Genomic DNA, 17694 nt, shown 5'->3' with positions numbered 1-17694 from the left:
TTGAGCTCCAACCGCAGACAGAAATTCACACTTATTCTATCAACTTTTGCACCATATCACAGCCAGATATTTATATATATAACACTTTTTTTTTTCGCCTCAAGTCCCTGTGCTTTTACCAATGTACCTTCTATTAATAAATATTGTTTTAATCGATTAGGAATATTTTCGCTCACCAGATGTCGTTACACGGTATTTCAGTATGGACGCGCCCAGCAGGTGAACCTGATACAGTAGTATTACTATTACTTATTAGTATTTACTATTAGTATTAGTATTCATATGATATATTATAGGCCTACGTAGGCCTACTCATATTAATATTTGAGTATTATTAGATAGAACTTACAAGATAATGTTAATTATAATATTGAAAATGTCGTAATGTGTTGAATTGTTTCGTATCATGCGTCAAGTTGAAGTATCAACTTATTATAACTTATAGTTATAAGTTATATTTATAAGTTATAAACTTATAATGATTATAAATTTATAATATATATTATTATTACTATTAGCTCCAAGAAACGGTCTTTGCTAGGGTTGGAAGAGCTGATAATGTCTATGTCCCCCAGGGTACTATCGGAGGGTACCTGGTACCTTGGGTACGGTTCAATATATCGGAAAGTAGGGCTGAGAGTAGCCCGACCAGGCTGTGCGACGGATTGCCTATACAGCCTGACACCCTTCCATACAAAAAACCTATCACCTCTGCAGATCTAGATGAATAACTCTGTATATCTCAAATAAAACCATTCCATTACCACCTTTGACTTGCCTCGTTTAAAATATGAACGTTAACTCACAGTTGTCCTGCTTCTAAACTAGAATGTATCTCTTAATTCACGGTATAATCTGCTAATTCTCACAGCATATCAACTTTCAAATCAGCTTTACCCGCCATGTTTAGCAAGGCACGGAAAACCCAAAACGGAAAAGACTCGCTAAAAAATACTACAGAAATAGTACGATGGCTCTCACGGCAATTACACACCAAAGCAAGTGAAACGATGTTCACAAATGTCTGGGCCATTTGTAAAAGCCTTAGATGACATGTTCTCGGATGTTGGGGTGGTTTACATGAGGACCGCAGATCGTTTAATTTCGCTTGTTCGATCCATTGCGGATTTTAGTCACAGTCGGAATGATAGCAAACATGGCGGCGAATTCATAAATGTTGTTGCATTCGTCTCAAAAAGTCGCTGTAACCCCGTAAGTACCCAGCGCATCGTAGCGCACTGATGGTTACAAGAAGGTGGACGTTTACTGATTAATTTGGTATATCACATGTGTGGTGTTTTTTGGCGATACTTGGAATATAAGGCAACTACGTGTTTAGCTGTAGCCAAGGTTTGAAGCGGTATTGTAACCCTAGCAATACCGTTTCTTGGAGCTAGGCTGAGAGTAGCTCTACTAGTACTATAGCCCGCGTTCGATTAACTGCCGCAGGGCTATAGTACATTGTCGGCTGGAAATACCAACTGCAACCTGTTACCACCTGTCCCCATGTAGATAAATAAGTGTTAAAAAGCCCGATAACTTTGCGTTTTGCGATCCATTTTTCATGGGGACAGGTGGTAACAGGTTGCAGTTGGTATTTCCAGCCGACAATGTACTATAGCCCTGCGCAGTTAATCGAACGCGGGCTATAGTACTAGAGCTAGGCTGAGAGGGTCTATGTCCCCCGGGGTACTGCCGGAACGTACTCTGGGTACGGTCCGGTATACCGAAACGTACCCTGGTACTATATTATATGCCGGACCGTACCTCACCTACTCCACTAACGAGTCTAGGGAGTCGCCTACGCCTACTCCCTAACCCTAACCCTAACCATATCAAATAGTGACCAGGGTACGTTCCGGTATACCGGACCGTACCCAGGGTACGTTCCGGCAGTACCCTGGGGGACATAGACCCTATGAGCGAAAGTAGGGTACATGTCGCTGCGTACCCTCATTGTCCCACCGTGCCCTGACTTGTAACTGATGTATTTCCAATGTTGTAAAACTGAAATATAAAACTAGCTAGCTCTTCGTTTAAAAAACGGAAAAAGAAAAATATAGTCAAAGATAGCAAAATTTTTTTATTGGATTGCGATGTTTTGAGGTTTCTTCTATGTGATGTGGTAACATGACAGAGTGTATGTATTACGACATCAGTTGGCTGAAAGTCAGGGTACGGTGGGACAAGGCAGGGTACGCAGCAACATATCGTAACGATAAAATGTCTTAGAACCTTCGTATTCACCAAATCCAATGAAATCATGCACGATTACAATTTTGCGTTTTGTTTCTGTTTACCGTTGCCATCTCTCGGACTTTCTCGCGGTAGCGCGAGACATCTATCATGGTGCAGTAATGCATACTGTTGCACCGTAGAAATCAGGTCAGAGTGTAAACACAGACGTTCTTACTATCGTAACAGCAGTGTAGTACTAATGCCACATAAAGTCTGTTATTAGAGAAGCTTGTGGATTGCCAGTCAGATAGTAACACGGGAATGACAATGACAGAAAGTGCTCTAAATTATTGACCTAAAAACTCATTAATATTTACCAAACAAAATTGCACGCCCTTTTGTTTTAATTGTGTGCACTTGTTTAAAGACGCCATTTGTGATTTTGAGAGTCGAGACACGATAAAAGTTATTGCTGGTATGATGTGGTCAAATCAGTTTTTCTATGCTATAACTGCATAAAATCTTGGTGTTTTGAATGTTGGTATAATCAGTGATATTTCGACTGTCAGGTGAGACTATATTCAGATATATTTAGTTTTTCTGAGCCAAAAAACTCGCAATACACGCTTTAATTTCGCACCCTGTATATATATGCAAAGATATCCTAGTTCACGTATCTACCATCACAGCCCTGCCAAGGTACTACAGTACCAGTTCCAGTATTTACAAGGTAGTGTACGTGTTACATCCTGCACACTCACATTGCCTTCCTAAGAAACTATACCACCTCAGCACCTGAGGTGCCACGTCTACATTCCACCTACTCTGCATTTCCTGCGGAAATGGAAGTGCTTTAGAGTTTTAGAGTAAAGTAGTTGGCAGAAAATGTGTTAACATGGTATTTTTACTCACTAACTTCATACCTATGAACAAATAAAAGAGATTTCGGTCATCGCGTTTTGTGGCCAACAGCATAGATCGACTGGCTTTATAAAATCACATCTGGTGGCATGATGGCAGTAAACTCTCTGAAATTTATACATAGCTGTGAACTTATTGTATTGGGTAAAAATGCCAAGGTAATCCATTTTTACCCCACTACTTTAATCTAACAATAAAGTCCTACCACTTCTGCAGAAAATTAAGTTTGTCAGAGGTCAACAAGCAACGTATTTTATTAGGTAGTTTGTGTGCAGAACCTAACACCTCACCCCATTACTGTTAGGATAGCTTGCAGCTGCCATGCCTTTGTTAACAATCTACACCAGTATTTGATAGCAGTTGCTGTTGTTTTGCGACAGTTGTGCACATGCTGTCAATGGATGCTCTGACATATCATCGTAAAGCAGCAAATGCTATAGAATTTTGGTTCAAATGTTGTCCTAGGTATGTAACCCAATAGCAAATAATGTTTAGTAATGGTAACTAGTAATGGCAAACACGACTGTATCTAGTAATACTACGGGTATTTTACAATATCTTGACAATAATTTTGAATCTTGTTTTTTTACAAAGGAAAAGACCGAGAAGCAAAGAAGATAGTGACTGTTTGCCAATATCTAAACGATTAAATAGACTCTATATAGGACCAGCAGGGTAATTACCTTTAGTTTACATCTTGTAAATCTTAAATGTGAATGGAAATTTGGAGTTCCTTTTAATTACTATTATTAATACTTCCATTATTATTTTTAAACTGTGATCAAGTTTTATGTGTAAACAAAATGTTCGTCATTATATGGACACATGATGGGAGATACAGGTACATCATAATATAAAATATAATACAGTCAAACTTGCATAAGACGCCATCGTCTAACTAACACGTCAATTCGCTGAAGTCGTCATGGAAGTCAAAGTCCCGATTTTCTCTAATGATAAATCCATTTGAATAGCCCCGCCAAAGTCGTCATTTACAAGCCGTCATTATGTACAAGTTGTCGCCCTCAGACAGGTCCCATGTAATACTTACCATATACAGTAATACTACCCAGAAGCGTTCACGTCTCGGCCCCTGTCAGGTTTCACATCTGCAAATCCTTTTACCACACTACACTACACCTCATTATGTCTACCCATGAGAAATGGGGTTACACTGAAGATGGCCCAACCGAATGCGACTGCGGTGGAGGATCAGACTATGGGACATCTCCTGAAATACCAGAGTCCTGTAGGCCTGGAGACCTTGAGGCTTTCAACCACCATGCCAAGTCCTGTGTGCTGCAGTGGCTAGGCCGAGTGTAGTGTAGTGACCCGAGAAGAAGAAGAAGACCCATGTAGTACCTTTGATTATTTACTGAACATTTTAGTGTTTTATGGCATCAGGTCAAGTAATTTTGAGATGACACCATAGTGCATGTACTCAGTGGCGTACGCAGGGGGGGGGGGTTGACACCCCCCTTGCCTCTGTCCCAAACAAACATTTTTTTTAAAAGAAGAGGAGAGGAGAAAAGGGAGAGAGAGAGAGAGAGAGCGTGTGAGGTCTCGTCAATATGTGAATCATGTTGCAGATGATTACAGCTAGAATCTCTACCCTCAGCTGGGGTGGGAAACGCCGTCGTAGAGTAATTCCAAGCGTGTAGAATCAAACCTATTTGACCAATGTCCGCCAGTCCCGCTGTATGTCTCGTTGTCAGTCTATTACTCGCGGCACATCTAGACGATATCTGATGTGGTGATGGACTATTGCATGCTGGATGAATTTAAGCTGATGCTGGATGCTGATGCTGAATGTTGATGCATGGAGTGCTGATTGCTGAGCTGATTTGATGATTGCTGATGCTGATGCGATGCTGATGGCTTGATGATGATGCTGATGCGATGGGCTGGATGCTGTGCTGTATGCTGATTGCTTTGAAATGCTGATGCTAGATGCTGATGCCTTAGCCTCTATCTATATATGTTAGACCGGGAGCAACTGGAGCTGATCGTTTCCTTAGTTAAGGCTAGACTTATGCTAGCGCTAATTTTCTGGATATAGCTGCCTTCTGACCGCTGCCTCATTCACATCTCAACCATGTCGTTTCAAAGAGAGTAAGCGAGTACATGATAGATATTCGCCTGGGTTATTTCTTTACTATGAGTGGTGAGAATCCGCTTCTATGGGTCTTTTTACGGCAACATCAGGGTCAGGCCTCTACGCCTTCATCAACGTCCCAATTGCAGCCGATGGTCCTCTTCCGCGATTACGTGCGTCTTCTTTCACACGCCTAACAATCTTCCTGCTATCTTTACAAGCAATCAGGATTTTCTAGCAGGCTAACAAAGCCACGCCATCAATATCCGTTGCACGCTTTAGGGTACCGGGGACCTGCGACATTTAATTTTTTTTAATTTTCTCGCATAGTTAGGGTAATGGAGCATATCCCCGAGATACCACCGAATAAATCCTTTCGGGATAATTTGCAGACCCGGAGCATGGCGTTTATCTCACTTAATTTTCTTAGATCAATGATTCTGCCTAATTACCAAGGTCACCTTTGCACACATCGCCCGTTCACCTATCTAGTCTTTTGCAATCAATACTCATAATGAAATTAATAAAAATAATAATTAATTAAACATAATAATATATTTGCAATTACTATAACCTGAACAATGTTCCTTCGTGCCCCACATATAACAAGTAAAAAAAATATACAAAAGCAATAAGTTCATCATTACAAATATTTTAAAAATTCAACAACAAGAATAAAAATATATCGCTTGCAGCGAAAAATGCTGCTTCTATCAACCAGTATGTTCAGCTTGAGATGGATATTCTCACCTATTATAACAATACCACACTACCGCGCGCACATCAGTGACCAGCTGTAACATACAGTCTCCTACCCCCCCCCGAGTCAGAGCAGTCAGGAAGACAAACTGCACACCGGGCGGATGAGTGAGACGGAGGATGAGGAGAGAGAGAGACAGACCAGAGACAGTTCAACGAGCTGAGTAGAGACTGACGAGAGGGTGAGAGAGAGCAGAGAGATGAGAGCAGAAGACAGAGCAGAGAAGATGGAGAGATCATCTGAGAGAGACGATGCAAGGAGCGGTTCTCCTGAATGAGACTGACAGCTGAACGGGCTCTTTGAGTTTTGATAACGATCTAAGGTGTGAGGCGCGAGAGAGAGAGGAAGGGAGGGGGGGAGGACGGGAGAAGAGAAGAGAGAGAGAGAAGGAGAGCGGGACATCGGCCGATGCAGCGGTGACTTTCGGTGGGGTGAGATCATGCCGGACTGTGAATTGGGCAGTCGTTTTCAGAGCAGAGCGAGAGAGAGATCAGTACAGAAGGAGGCGCTAGGCTTAAGGGAGCCCTGAAGAGGACGATAGGACAGTGAGAATTAAGAATGGAGGAAGAGGAAGCGGCCCCGAGAGAAACAGAGAGTGGCGCGTGTCGCGCGCCGCCAGTGTGATGGAGAGAGAGGAGCTCTCGTGCGTGATGTGTGCTGTGCTGTGTGTGTGTGTGCGTGCGAGTGTTTGTGCAGCTGAGGAGAGAACGAGAGACCCGAGAGAGAGAGGTGTGGCGTGTTTGCTGGCATTGCTGTGTGTTTGTTTAGTGAATCAAGTACTATATCCATACTAGTACATAGCAGACAGTCGCATAAACGGTGCATAGCTACACTAGCTATTATAAAAGCTGGCTTCTGATTAGCTAGAGGTAGACAGGGCGGATCCAGAGGGTTTTGTGTGACAGTTTCCTAGTTATTATTCAAGCTAGGGGGTCGGGGGCATCTGCCCCCCCCCGGGACAAACCTTTTTTAACAATTTGGGCTAACTATTTTGGTGTTATTCTGGTGATTTTGATCGCTGGTAAATTCTGAAGATACCCAGCCTTGTGGAGCCGATTTCTATGGAAACCGCGTGCAACGGCCTAAATCCACAGCGCTGGTAGAGGTGCCAGTAAAATCGCCGGTTGCGATGAAATTTTGGAAAACTCCGTATGTTCAATCAAACTTCAAGTCTTATGAACATAATGGTTATGTGTTGCGTGGCAATCCAATTCTGGCCAAATCTACATTTGTTAAAAACATCGCGTATTTTCGCGGGCGTGCCCGCAGATCGGATTTTGGGGTTCTCTATCCTCCTTTCATTTGCTTACCTCATTACCTGCGATTATAGGCTCCTTATTCTACAGTCGGGAGGGGATAGTTTCAATTACTAAACTATACAAGGCCCGCCCATGCGCGCCGCCTATCTACGTCTTTTTCGGTGACTCTGTGGTGGAGTGTTGCGGGATTCTGTAAACCCGTGTTAGTCCCAAATGTGTTCCATTACACGCCGAAACAGTGGAGCAAAGGGATGGTTCAGGAACCTTTCTCAAAAGAATGTTTCGTTGGGCGTTATGAAGTATTGCGACGAGATGGCGCGTTCGTTTAGTGTCTTCAGATTAAAGATGGCAAGCTCATCATACGTGTTAGCACTGTAGCACACACTATCTGCCCCAAGGACGATAGTGTAGAGCACTCATCAGTTTTACCACTGCCAAGGCCTACAGGCTGCGCCAGATAGAGAGCTGCCCCATCTGGCTAACCAATTTAAGGCAAAATCCAGAGTAATAAACTGCACTGGGCAGTTGGCTACGTTACATTGTACATACTGACACTAAATACGAATGCCAATATAATTTATCGATTTAAGGAGATAAGACTTTCTTTAACCAATTTATGCTTTTGAAATTTCACTGTGACATTGTAGCCTATACATCGGCATGTATGATTTTACTAGCCAACGCGCAGTGAATTCTTTCTAACGACAGTCAACAAATCAATTGTTTTAACCGCTCCTCTTTGAGAGGTCAAAGGTGTCTCTGACACTTTACTGCTTCGCCTGTCAGGCGAAAGTAGATTTCATGGTCCTTTCAATTGCCCTAAATGCAGGATTCACGCTGAAACAAAAAAGTTCGTATTTTTCAATCGCTGCTCGACCTTATGTCCTCAGAATAAATGTCTAATCTGCCCTGTGCATGACCTATTGACTGGTGAGCTCCAATTTCGGCACAGTGTGACTTATTCCTACCATGATGGATTACACCAACTAGCACGAGCCTAGGTCGAGCGTTTAGATTAATGTGCCGCATTCTGCATTTCCCTCCTTACCTTAAGTTAAGGAGTGATGTTCCCCTTCTTTTAACCTCTTGACCCTTTGACTTGACCCAAGCTTGCGTACGCCTAACTGCGGTTTGAGATCCCCCCAATGCTGCCGAATATCGTGACCCGTACGTCGACGCGGTTAAGATTTCGCTGCACCACCTCGTGACGGACGGTACGGACGTCGGAGCAAACGGAGGAGGTTGCGGCGATCAGCCGATTTCTATAGCTTGCATCTGATCGTATGTCAGATGAAGAGTAATAAACAGGATAATAGGGCCTTCTTTTCTCTGCTCCCTTCTTTTTCTGTTTCTCTCACTCCTTTCTACCACACCACTTCTCTTTCTGCTCGTCTCGTCTTGNAGATTGCATACCCTTGCATAAAATTAGCACCGGAGGCAACATTGAACAGAATGCACCTAAGCCCGCTTTACAATTACAGTGTGGCTGACATGAATGCCTGTTGCCCATTATTGTCATCTGTGACTCATGGCAACTTGATAAGGATTGGTATAGCTATCAGGAAACTGTGGAAAGAGTGGCATAACATCGCTCGAATAACGTAGATGGGACTCTCACTGGGTTCACATTATAGATTAAACTTGATCACACACTAACCAAGGAGCCAGTCGATCGTAGGCACCAGTAGCTTTTTATTGGTTCTGATGTCCTGTGAGCAGTATAAAATTAAATCGGCTAAATGGTTAGTATCAATTACAAGATCTCTAATAAGTTACGTGATGGACAAGTTGTGGTCTCGCCCTCCATATTTCTCCCGCGTAATAGTCATCGTTCATCTATTTTTTTTCGTTCAGATTATGTGTAAGATTAGCAAAACCGCTATATCATTTTTCGGAAAGGTCATAAGCATGAGAATGCCGAAAACAATGTTCTACATTATGCGAGATATCCTGTATGGCCGTCATTCTTGGATTTTCAAAATGCCGTTATAAATTACATTATTTTGCGTAATTTTTGCCTTCATAATCACCTCTAAACACTTTCTTAAAAAATATCTAATCTATGTTTCAGGAGCCAAGGGAATCATTGTTATGACATAACCAATCTAACCCTGTAACACTTGGTATTTTCTCAGGAAAATTATTGTCATTAAAAATAAAAAAAATCCATTAGTATATTAGCAATAATTTAACCTTTCACTGCGATCCTCTGGCCGTTGCCGGACATCGGCATGACTTTATATAGCTGCTGGCAGAAGTTGCACATGATGCCTAGCCATGCTGACTGTCATTCTGCAAGCTATCCGAATCTTGAAGACGTTGTCGTTTGTGAAGAATTACCCACAGTTTATTTCGTTCGATTCATGATGTACGAAAGGATAGTGCAGTTACTGGATCACTAACTTGATCGAAAAGAGGTTGTCCAGAACTGGTCATGCTACATGCTGTTAAGCTGCGGCTGAGCAGATTCTGGAAACGTGCCATAGAAAACTCATGAATCAGATTATGCTGTGGATTGAGCTGACGCACACCAGACCAGATCCGCTCAATGCCGCCCTACTAGCAGAAAACTCGTCGTCGCCACACATCCAACTTTAGTGGTTAAATGATGAATCTTGTCCTGGAACAGTTTCTTCACAAAGAACCCAACTTCAAGCATTCTGCGTGAGAACCCAGGCAGATAATGTCCAGGAAGCTTAGCAACAATCAGCAGTTGACAGGAAGATCAAATCCAGAAAGCGTGACAGAAAGGACACATATGACGATCTACTACAACTGCCATTCAATCAGCTGAAAATCGTAGGAAGCGACAGAAATCCTTCAAATGCAATGTTCAATTTTGATTGACTTACATCCACCGATTGAACCCAATCTTGCACTTTGATGAGAGCCATCCATGGAATTCCCGATCTCGTTCGTGCTCACCATCAAGCTGGGGAGTCGCACATATATAGCAAGTTATTCTCCGCTATGTAAGATGAAAATAATACCTGAAGCGCCTCTGCCTACTTACATCGCAGACAATCATGAGCTTGAGACAAACCATTCAGAAACCTGGCGTGAACTTCAATGACGGAAACTTTTATCTGTGACAAATCGATTTCCATTCATGATCTCGATTGGAGCAGATCATACATGTGATACAACTCAAACAGATGATGAAGAACATTCGGGTTAATTGCATTCCTCAATAATGCTCAGACTCGCTCGGTCGCAACTTTTTGCCTTGGCCATCCTGAGATTCACGGTCTTTCAGCTGAATTTCAATGACCAACTTCAATCTTGGCTGTAGACAAGCCACAGAGCCATCATCATGTTTCAAACCTCAAGTGCTGTGAGAAAGCCGTCATGAACAAACGTTGATCGCATAAAGGCTGCCATCCTGAATATCACGGCAATCCCTGTTGCTGCTGAAGGTGACAGCTCATACAACTTCATCAACATCTATATGTCCCACACAGCGAGTGATCTCACGATCCTGAATATCCTGACGACACTGTGGGGCAGAAGCTGTATGTGGACTTATACGTTGCAACGAACGCATGAATGGAGATTCAGCCTCTGGCACGCATCCATGAAAGCGAACAACAGGCTGTACATTTCAGAACAAGAAGCAAACCGGTAATGATGCTCTGACCAGTCAGTAGATCTGAAAAAACAAATAGATCGTACGGTCGGTTTGATGGTACTAGCCCAGATAAAGCCGTACAGTCGATCAAGAACATGCGATTGAACTACGATTTCACCTCTACTGGCCCGCCGCTTCCCACGAGCACTCGTTTTCACTCCGATCGTTATCGACTTCCTACCCGCCTGTCACTGACAATTCAATAGCTTATCCATAGCCTTGACCAACTTGGTAAAACGACAGAAAACTCATGCTGATTGCACAAGCAGCAGTAAGCATCAAGAACAGGCTAATGATATTGCGATACAGGGAACGCCATTCTAACATCACCATCTTACGAAAATTGGCTGTTTGTTGATGGAAATGGTGCTCGAACGTCAAAGATGACAACGAAAACCCAGCGACATCCACCACAGTCAAAGATCTCGGTCCGTGTCATTCAACGACCCACTTATGAACCATGAACAGCGCAGGATCCGACGTGATTAGTCCTGGTGTTGGACACATCAAGCAGAACTCTATTCTAAGAGTAAAACAAGAAGAAACTACTGACAGAGCAAGGCCTTCAATACCTAGATTTCAATGATACAAACAATAACATATACCAATGGGCCGCATTCCTATCTCACGAATAGACAAAAAGCGGATATAACTCAATATACGCATTGTCCGAGGGCAACACTGAATATAACAGCAAACTCTCCTAAAGTTAATCATTCCCAGCCGTCACAATCGCCCATACTAGAAGCAACCAGAGCATGCAGTTTGAAGCCAAACAACCTACGAGGAAGGCTGACCACATTGGATGATTCAACTTAGCAGTAGCGCGCAATCCCGACGTTATGGCCAGAAGCACAGCTAATTCTTCCTTCACCCCAGATTACAGACTCTAGTTGCTGGTCGTTGCCGGCCGTATGACAAGCATCTGTCCAAACTACCACATCGATGGCCATGGGTAATCAGTATTGTGGAGGTAGGCATCTGGAAGCGTAAGGCAAAGACAAGAAACAGCGTTACCTGTATTCCACGTCATCTTCACTGGGGCTAGTACAATGTCAGTTCGATTCTCAGAGTAGGTAAAGACTAAATGGTTTCAAGCACTAACATCAAAGGCTGAAAGAACACAGTCAAAGCCAACTAATAAAACTACCAGAGGACAACGATCCTATATCAGCGAGGTGAAGAGACATATTGGCCAGTCTTTGTATGCTTAGCGTAACTGCCCAAAGACGTATTCATATCGCAAGTATTCTCCTAGACCTCAGAATGCATCTTTTTGCAATACATCCCGGCAAGAAGTTGGCTCAACAACTGTGGCCTCTTGAGGAGCATATCGAACGTAGTGGCGAAGTACAGAGTAAGAGTTTGGTGGGTGCAGGCCAAGCCTGTTCATGTGGCAAACACTGTTCGATCTCCACACAAAACATGCTACCATCAGCGATACGACAAAGGTCACATATACTACATATCACCACCCAAGTTCTTAGCGAGCGGGGCCGACAGTCATTGGTAGGCGTAGAGTTTGCTTGGCAAAACATAGTGCTTCAATGTAGAAGACATGACTTAACTGCTACCGGACTTTGCTTGTGTGGAACAGACGTGAAAAACGATGCAGACTGTATTGTCGGCTAATGCACACGCATGACAGTGAAATGAACTCTATAATGCATAATTCTGTTAAAAACATGTGTGTCAATGTTAAAACTGCCAGTGGTACGTTTGCCTGTCGTTTCTACTGATAAGTTTGATGCCTGTCTAAGATGATATAAATGATTGACACATCTTGACGTTATTAAATGTCTTAAAATCTTTAATTTTTGTATTACTGTTCTCCATAACACTTATTCGATACTTTTATTGGATTCCTTGTCCCTGAAAACATAGGATAACCATATTTTAAAAAGTTTTTAGGGTGATTAGAGGCAGAAATACGGCCAAATATGTATTTTATGGCGGCCATTTTGAAAATCCAAAATGGCGGCCATACCGGTATCTCAGCAAATGTAAACATTGTTTTTCGAATTCCTCATGTTATAACCTTTCCAAAAATGCATAGCTTTGCTAATCTACCATGATTCTGAACGAAATTTAATTTATTGACATAGTGAACCTGACAGTTGACTATAAGTATAAGGCCTTATTAAGGGACGGGTGTCGATTCCCAATGCACGCAATTTTCTCGAGATAGCGTGCTTTGGCTACGTTGTCTAGTGAATCAAAGTACTTGTCCATACTACGTACACTTCAGAGATCTTCAGACAATTGGCAAATGTGCATACACCAGATGTTATAAAACGCTGCGTTTGATAGCTATATGCAGTAAAATCGGTAAAATTTCTGAACACTCGCGATGTAAACAAACTAAACTCTAAAGTCCATGAACGCAATGTTGCGTGCAATCTCGCGAAGCTAATAAGCTCTGCGAAACCTGACCTGTGTAATCTCATTGAACTCTAGCGGAGCACCCCAACCCACGCTGATAAACCTGTCCCGAAAAATCGGGATCCACCTGCTACTATTTAGTACTAACATCTATTGCAATAATAACACTATTGTAGAGATTTCGGTTACACCGAAGACTCTATTTTCAAACAACAACACACTACAGGGCGCGGCCATTTTGGAATAACTAAAAACCTGGATCGGAAAACCAGATGACACCCAAATTCCACTTAAGAAATTAATACACAAAATAAAATAAGAAAAAAGTCGAGCCATAATAAAATACAGGTCAAAAAAATAATGAGTAAATAAGTAAAACGATAATTAGAATAGAATACAAATGGAAAATTACTCGGCTAGGACAGCTGACGCAACAGGTTACAGGTCTAAATACGGAGCATAATGTAAACAAACGGCCGCTTCGAGGTAAGGAAGCGATGCCAGCTGGGGACACCCCTGCTTGTTGCTAGGAGAAGGGGGTGGATCGTACACAGCCAGGTAGCAACCAGGCAGTATATAAGGCAGCCGAAAAGCAGGAGAAATCAGAACGCCGGGGCAGCCGTCCCTAAGAGCACCAAAGACACGGATCACTACAGACACGGAGCACTAAAGACACGGAGCACTACAGAGACACGGTTCACTATACCGACACTGATCAATACAGATACGGATCACTACAGACAGGATCACTGCACGGAGACAGACGAGGAGCACCGTAGGGAGTGACTAGCTCACCCCGGAGAAGGCAGAAGATAGAAGAATGAAGATAGAAGAAGGAAGAGAGAAGATAGAAGAAAGGAGATAGAAGAAAGAAGAGGGAAGCAGAAGATAGAAGAAAGAAGATAGAAGAAAGAAGAGAGAAGATAGAAGAGGGAAGAAAGAAGAAGGAAGAGAGAAGACAGAAGAAAGAAGATAGAAGAAAGAAGAAAGAAGATAGAAGAAGGAAGAGAGAAGACAGAAGAAAGAAGAAGGAAGAAAGAAGATAGAAGCGAGAAGAAAGAAGAAGGAAGAAAGAAGATAGAAGACAGAAGAAGGAAGAGAGAAGAAAGAAGATAGACGAGAGAAGACAGAAGAAAGAAGAAGGAAGAGAGAAGATAGAAGAAGGAAGAAAGAAGAAAGAAGATAGAAGACAGAAGAAAGAAGAAAGAAGAAAGAAGAGAGAAGATAGAAGAAATAAGAAGGAAGAGAGAAGACAGAAGAAAGAAGAAAGAAGGGAGAAGACAGAAGAAAGAAGATCGATAGAAGAAAGAAGACAGAAGATAGAAGAAAGAAGACAGAAGAGAGACGACGGAAGAAAGAAGAAGGAACGAGAAACGGCGCGACGTAGAGAGGAGGGAGGAGAATGCCGACAGCAGGTGCCGTTGCATCTTGTTCTCGCTCCCGACAATCGCAATAGATACGTCGGGTTTGCGTTCACACCGAAGCACCTATATTTTCGCACGTAACCGTTCACTGTCCTTATGCCATGAAATATTATAGTTACGACAAATAGTACGTCACGCAGTCAAAGCACTCATAACGCGTCGGGTAACCCACCAGGTACGATACTGCATAACTGTAGTGTGTGTATGAGCAATAAAACTACCGGTTCCGTATACTTAAGTATCTTGCGTTGTGTTTATTTGCCTCATTGTTTTGCCACCTGCTGCCACGCAACACAGTCCCGCTTTGCCACCGGGAGCAAGAAATGATCCCGAAAAACAATTGTGCATTCACACGCACATAATTCTCGTAGCGGCTACCCCTAGGGCCACTACAGAATTATTGGGGGCCTGTCCGGGATTCTTTGCTTTTCTGTTTTAAAATTGCGGCTGTGCCAGGAGGGCGAGACTTTGAGACAGTAAACCAGTTACGTAAGATGAATAGTCTAAGGAACCGAATACGCGATTTTTTTACCCCGTCCCAGAGTCATGTATGCTGTAGGCCTACGAGCGTTCCAGGGCCTACGCAGGCAGGGTTAGGATTAGGCCGTGAGGCAGAAGGCAGATCCCCTATACTTAGGAGGGCACCGACCAGGCCGGATCTAGAGTATCGACGTTCTCCGGGTGAGAACCCAGTTCAGGCCCACGAGCCCGAGCCTCGCCCTATGCACCCGACACCCCAAACCCCCCTCGATGAGAGGAGGGCGTGGAGAACGCCTTAACCACAAAGTCACGGATGGTCCTCGGAGCAGGAAGGAGAAGACGAGCTCCAGAGGGCAGTGCGCCTTGGAGAGGAAGCACCGGAAGTCAATAAGGACCCCGGCAGACAAACGGAGGGACAGGCCGCCAGGAGGCGGAGGACAAATAGGAAACCAAGCGGATTTGAGGAGAGTTCGAGTTCGGAGGAATCGGAAGCCAAGGAGTGGTCAAGAATGGCTACGGCGGCCTCCACCACACATAGAACCATCCGAGCATCACCCGAGCAGAGCAGGAGACAACAGACCAGGAGTGAAGCGCGTACAAACTGGACGGAGCCGAAATCAGCCTTTTATCGAAGCAGAACGGAACAGTCTCTAGGCGCAGCAGAGATAGGAACCCCGAGCAGAAGGGCACCCCACCCACTCGAGATAAGGAGTATAGGCAGACCGAACATACGGCCTCACACTCAGCAGATACGGGAGAGAAAACCGCCAACATTTGGGAAAGGAGATGGGACCACCTTAAAACGGTTCATTGTCAAATTTGAAATGACGGCAGCCTACAACCAATGGCCAGTTCACACCTGGGCAGTCCAACTTTGCCTATGCCTTGACGGTGAAGCCCTGGAGGCTATGATTGAGCTTCCTCGGACACAGCGAGAGGACTACGACCGCCTGGTGGCAGCACTACAGCGCCGATTTGATCCAGCGGAATGGATACATGTGCATCGTAGTGAGCTACGACACCGACACCGACAAACCGGAGAAACCCCCGAGGAGTACGGAGCCACCATGAGACAACTTTTCAGCAGGGCTTACCCAGGAATGGTGGGGCATTAGTTATGACGGTGGGCTTCTGACATATAGGTAGTAATCATATGAAATACCGCTTACAAGAATGTTTTATTCCTGTCCAGAGATCTCAGCATAATGTCTACCAGCACACAGAAAATCTAACGCTGAATTACACGACAGCAAATCCAAGTATTAGAATGTGAAATAGTCTCGAATAACGCTGAATCATAACACGCATTTATAGGCAGAAGTGATGGGTAAGCTGTCATGCTCTGGTTATGTACAGAGACATTAAACACAGTACACGATCAGTAGATACAGATCAGTATCATCAAGAGATATGATATCCTTCTTTATATGCTCTTGGTATCATGCAGATTGTACACACACCCGACGAAAACTTGTACGTGCTTTAATACCGTGTGCATGTGCTTCAAATGCGCACAACCTCACGTAGCTTCTTTAACTTCGTAAAGAATTTCTCACTGCAACAAGTTTTTAGTCGACAGCCATTTCGATTGTGAAAGCCTTTTAATAAATAACTAAGATATTCACGAGGTGTTAAATACTGTATATATGATACTGTGTGCACGTGGACAATAGAGATTCTGATGGCCAGTAAGGCGAGCAATAGAACATTGTCTGACGCTTTTTCTCAATGTATTATAGAAAAAACAGTGAGACAACTGTAAGCAACGCTGTAATATGCGTTGTCAAGTGATAAATGAATGTACGTAGACACATATAAGACGATTGACTGGAAACACACGCTAACTAGTAAATCGTTAAATGTCACTATTTAATGCGCGATATAATATTAATTTAGAAACCAAAATATTTTTTAGCATAAAAAGTAAAAACCAACGGCACGTAATATATCATTTAACCCCTAACTGATCAAAATGTGTTTAAACTAATTAATATAATTAACATTAAATTGACTGCAATGGTTTAAACATCTTGAGCTATGTATGAGTCGCTAATGCTTGTTTACAATAAATGGAAGGGCATAATAGTAAGTCTAATACAGTGAAAGTAAACCCTAAAAATATAGCAAGAACACGTAAAAACTATATTTCTATAATATATATTTTGGGAATAAAGGTTCTGGTAATATTTACGGTAACATGGTCACTTTATTATCTCGTTGTATATTTGCAAACTGTGTAAGGGTAGGGATACATCCACCGTTTATTTGAGCTAGTTGGCCTAGTTTCCGCCCGGCATATACTTGAGTTGAAGTGTCATGGTATTTATATTAGCAGTCCCTAAAACATATTATATCTCCCGAATTATAATGTTTACATTGGTTAATACTACTATATTACTATAAAATCAACCTGCTTACGTACTTAATGAGTGTCTACAGAGACTAAGGTTAACCAACCAGTTTAGCACAACTATATTCAGCGTGTTAAAGTATTCATGATCAGTCAGTGTAATTCTTTCTTTCGTGTTTATTATTCACCGAACAAAATATTTCAACCCCCGAAAATC

General features: G+C 42.9%; 1 protein-coding gene across 1 annotated transcript in view; it reads left to right on the top strand.

Annotated features, from left to right (window-relative positions):
• Positions 1-11301: 11301 nt before the first annotated feature.
• LOC106813758 (sodium-dependent phosphate transporter 2-like) overlaps positions 11302-17694 on the top strand; it is a 24114-nt gene continuing 17721 nt past the window's right edge. The window contains exons 1-3 of the mRNA XM_014817979.1: positions 11302-11370; positions 15457-15629; positions 16060-16181. Coding sequence (XP_014673465.1) covers positions 11302-11370; positions 15457-15629; positions 16060-16181 — 364 coding nt within the window. The remainder of the gene's footprint in view (positions 11371-15456; positions 15630-16059; positions 16182-17694) is intronic.

Source organism: Priapulus caudatus, unplaced genomic scaffold (genome assembly GCF_000485595.1).
Source record: "Priapulus caudatus unplaced genomic scaffold, Priapulus_caudatus-5.0.1 Scaffold820, whole genome shotgun sequence".
NCBI lineage: Eukaryota > Metazoa > Priapulida > Priapulimorpha > Priapulimorphida > Priapulidae > Priapulus > Priapulus caudatus.
This window is presented reverse-complemented; position numbering and strand designations above follow the sequence as displayed.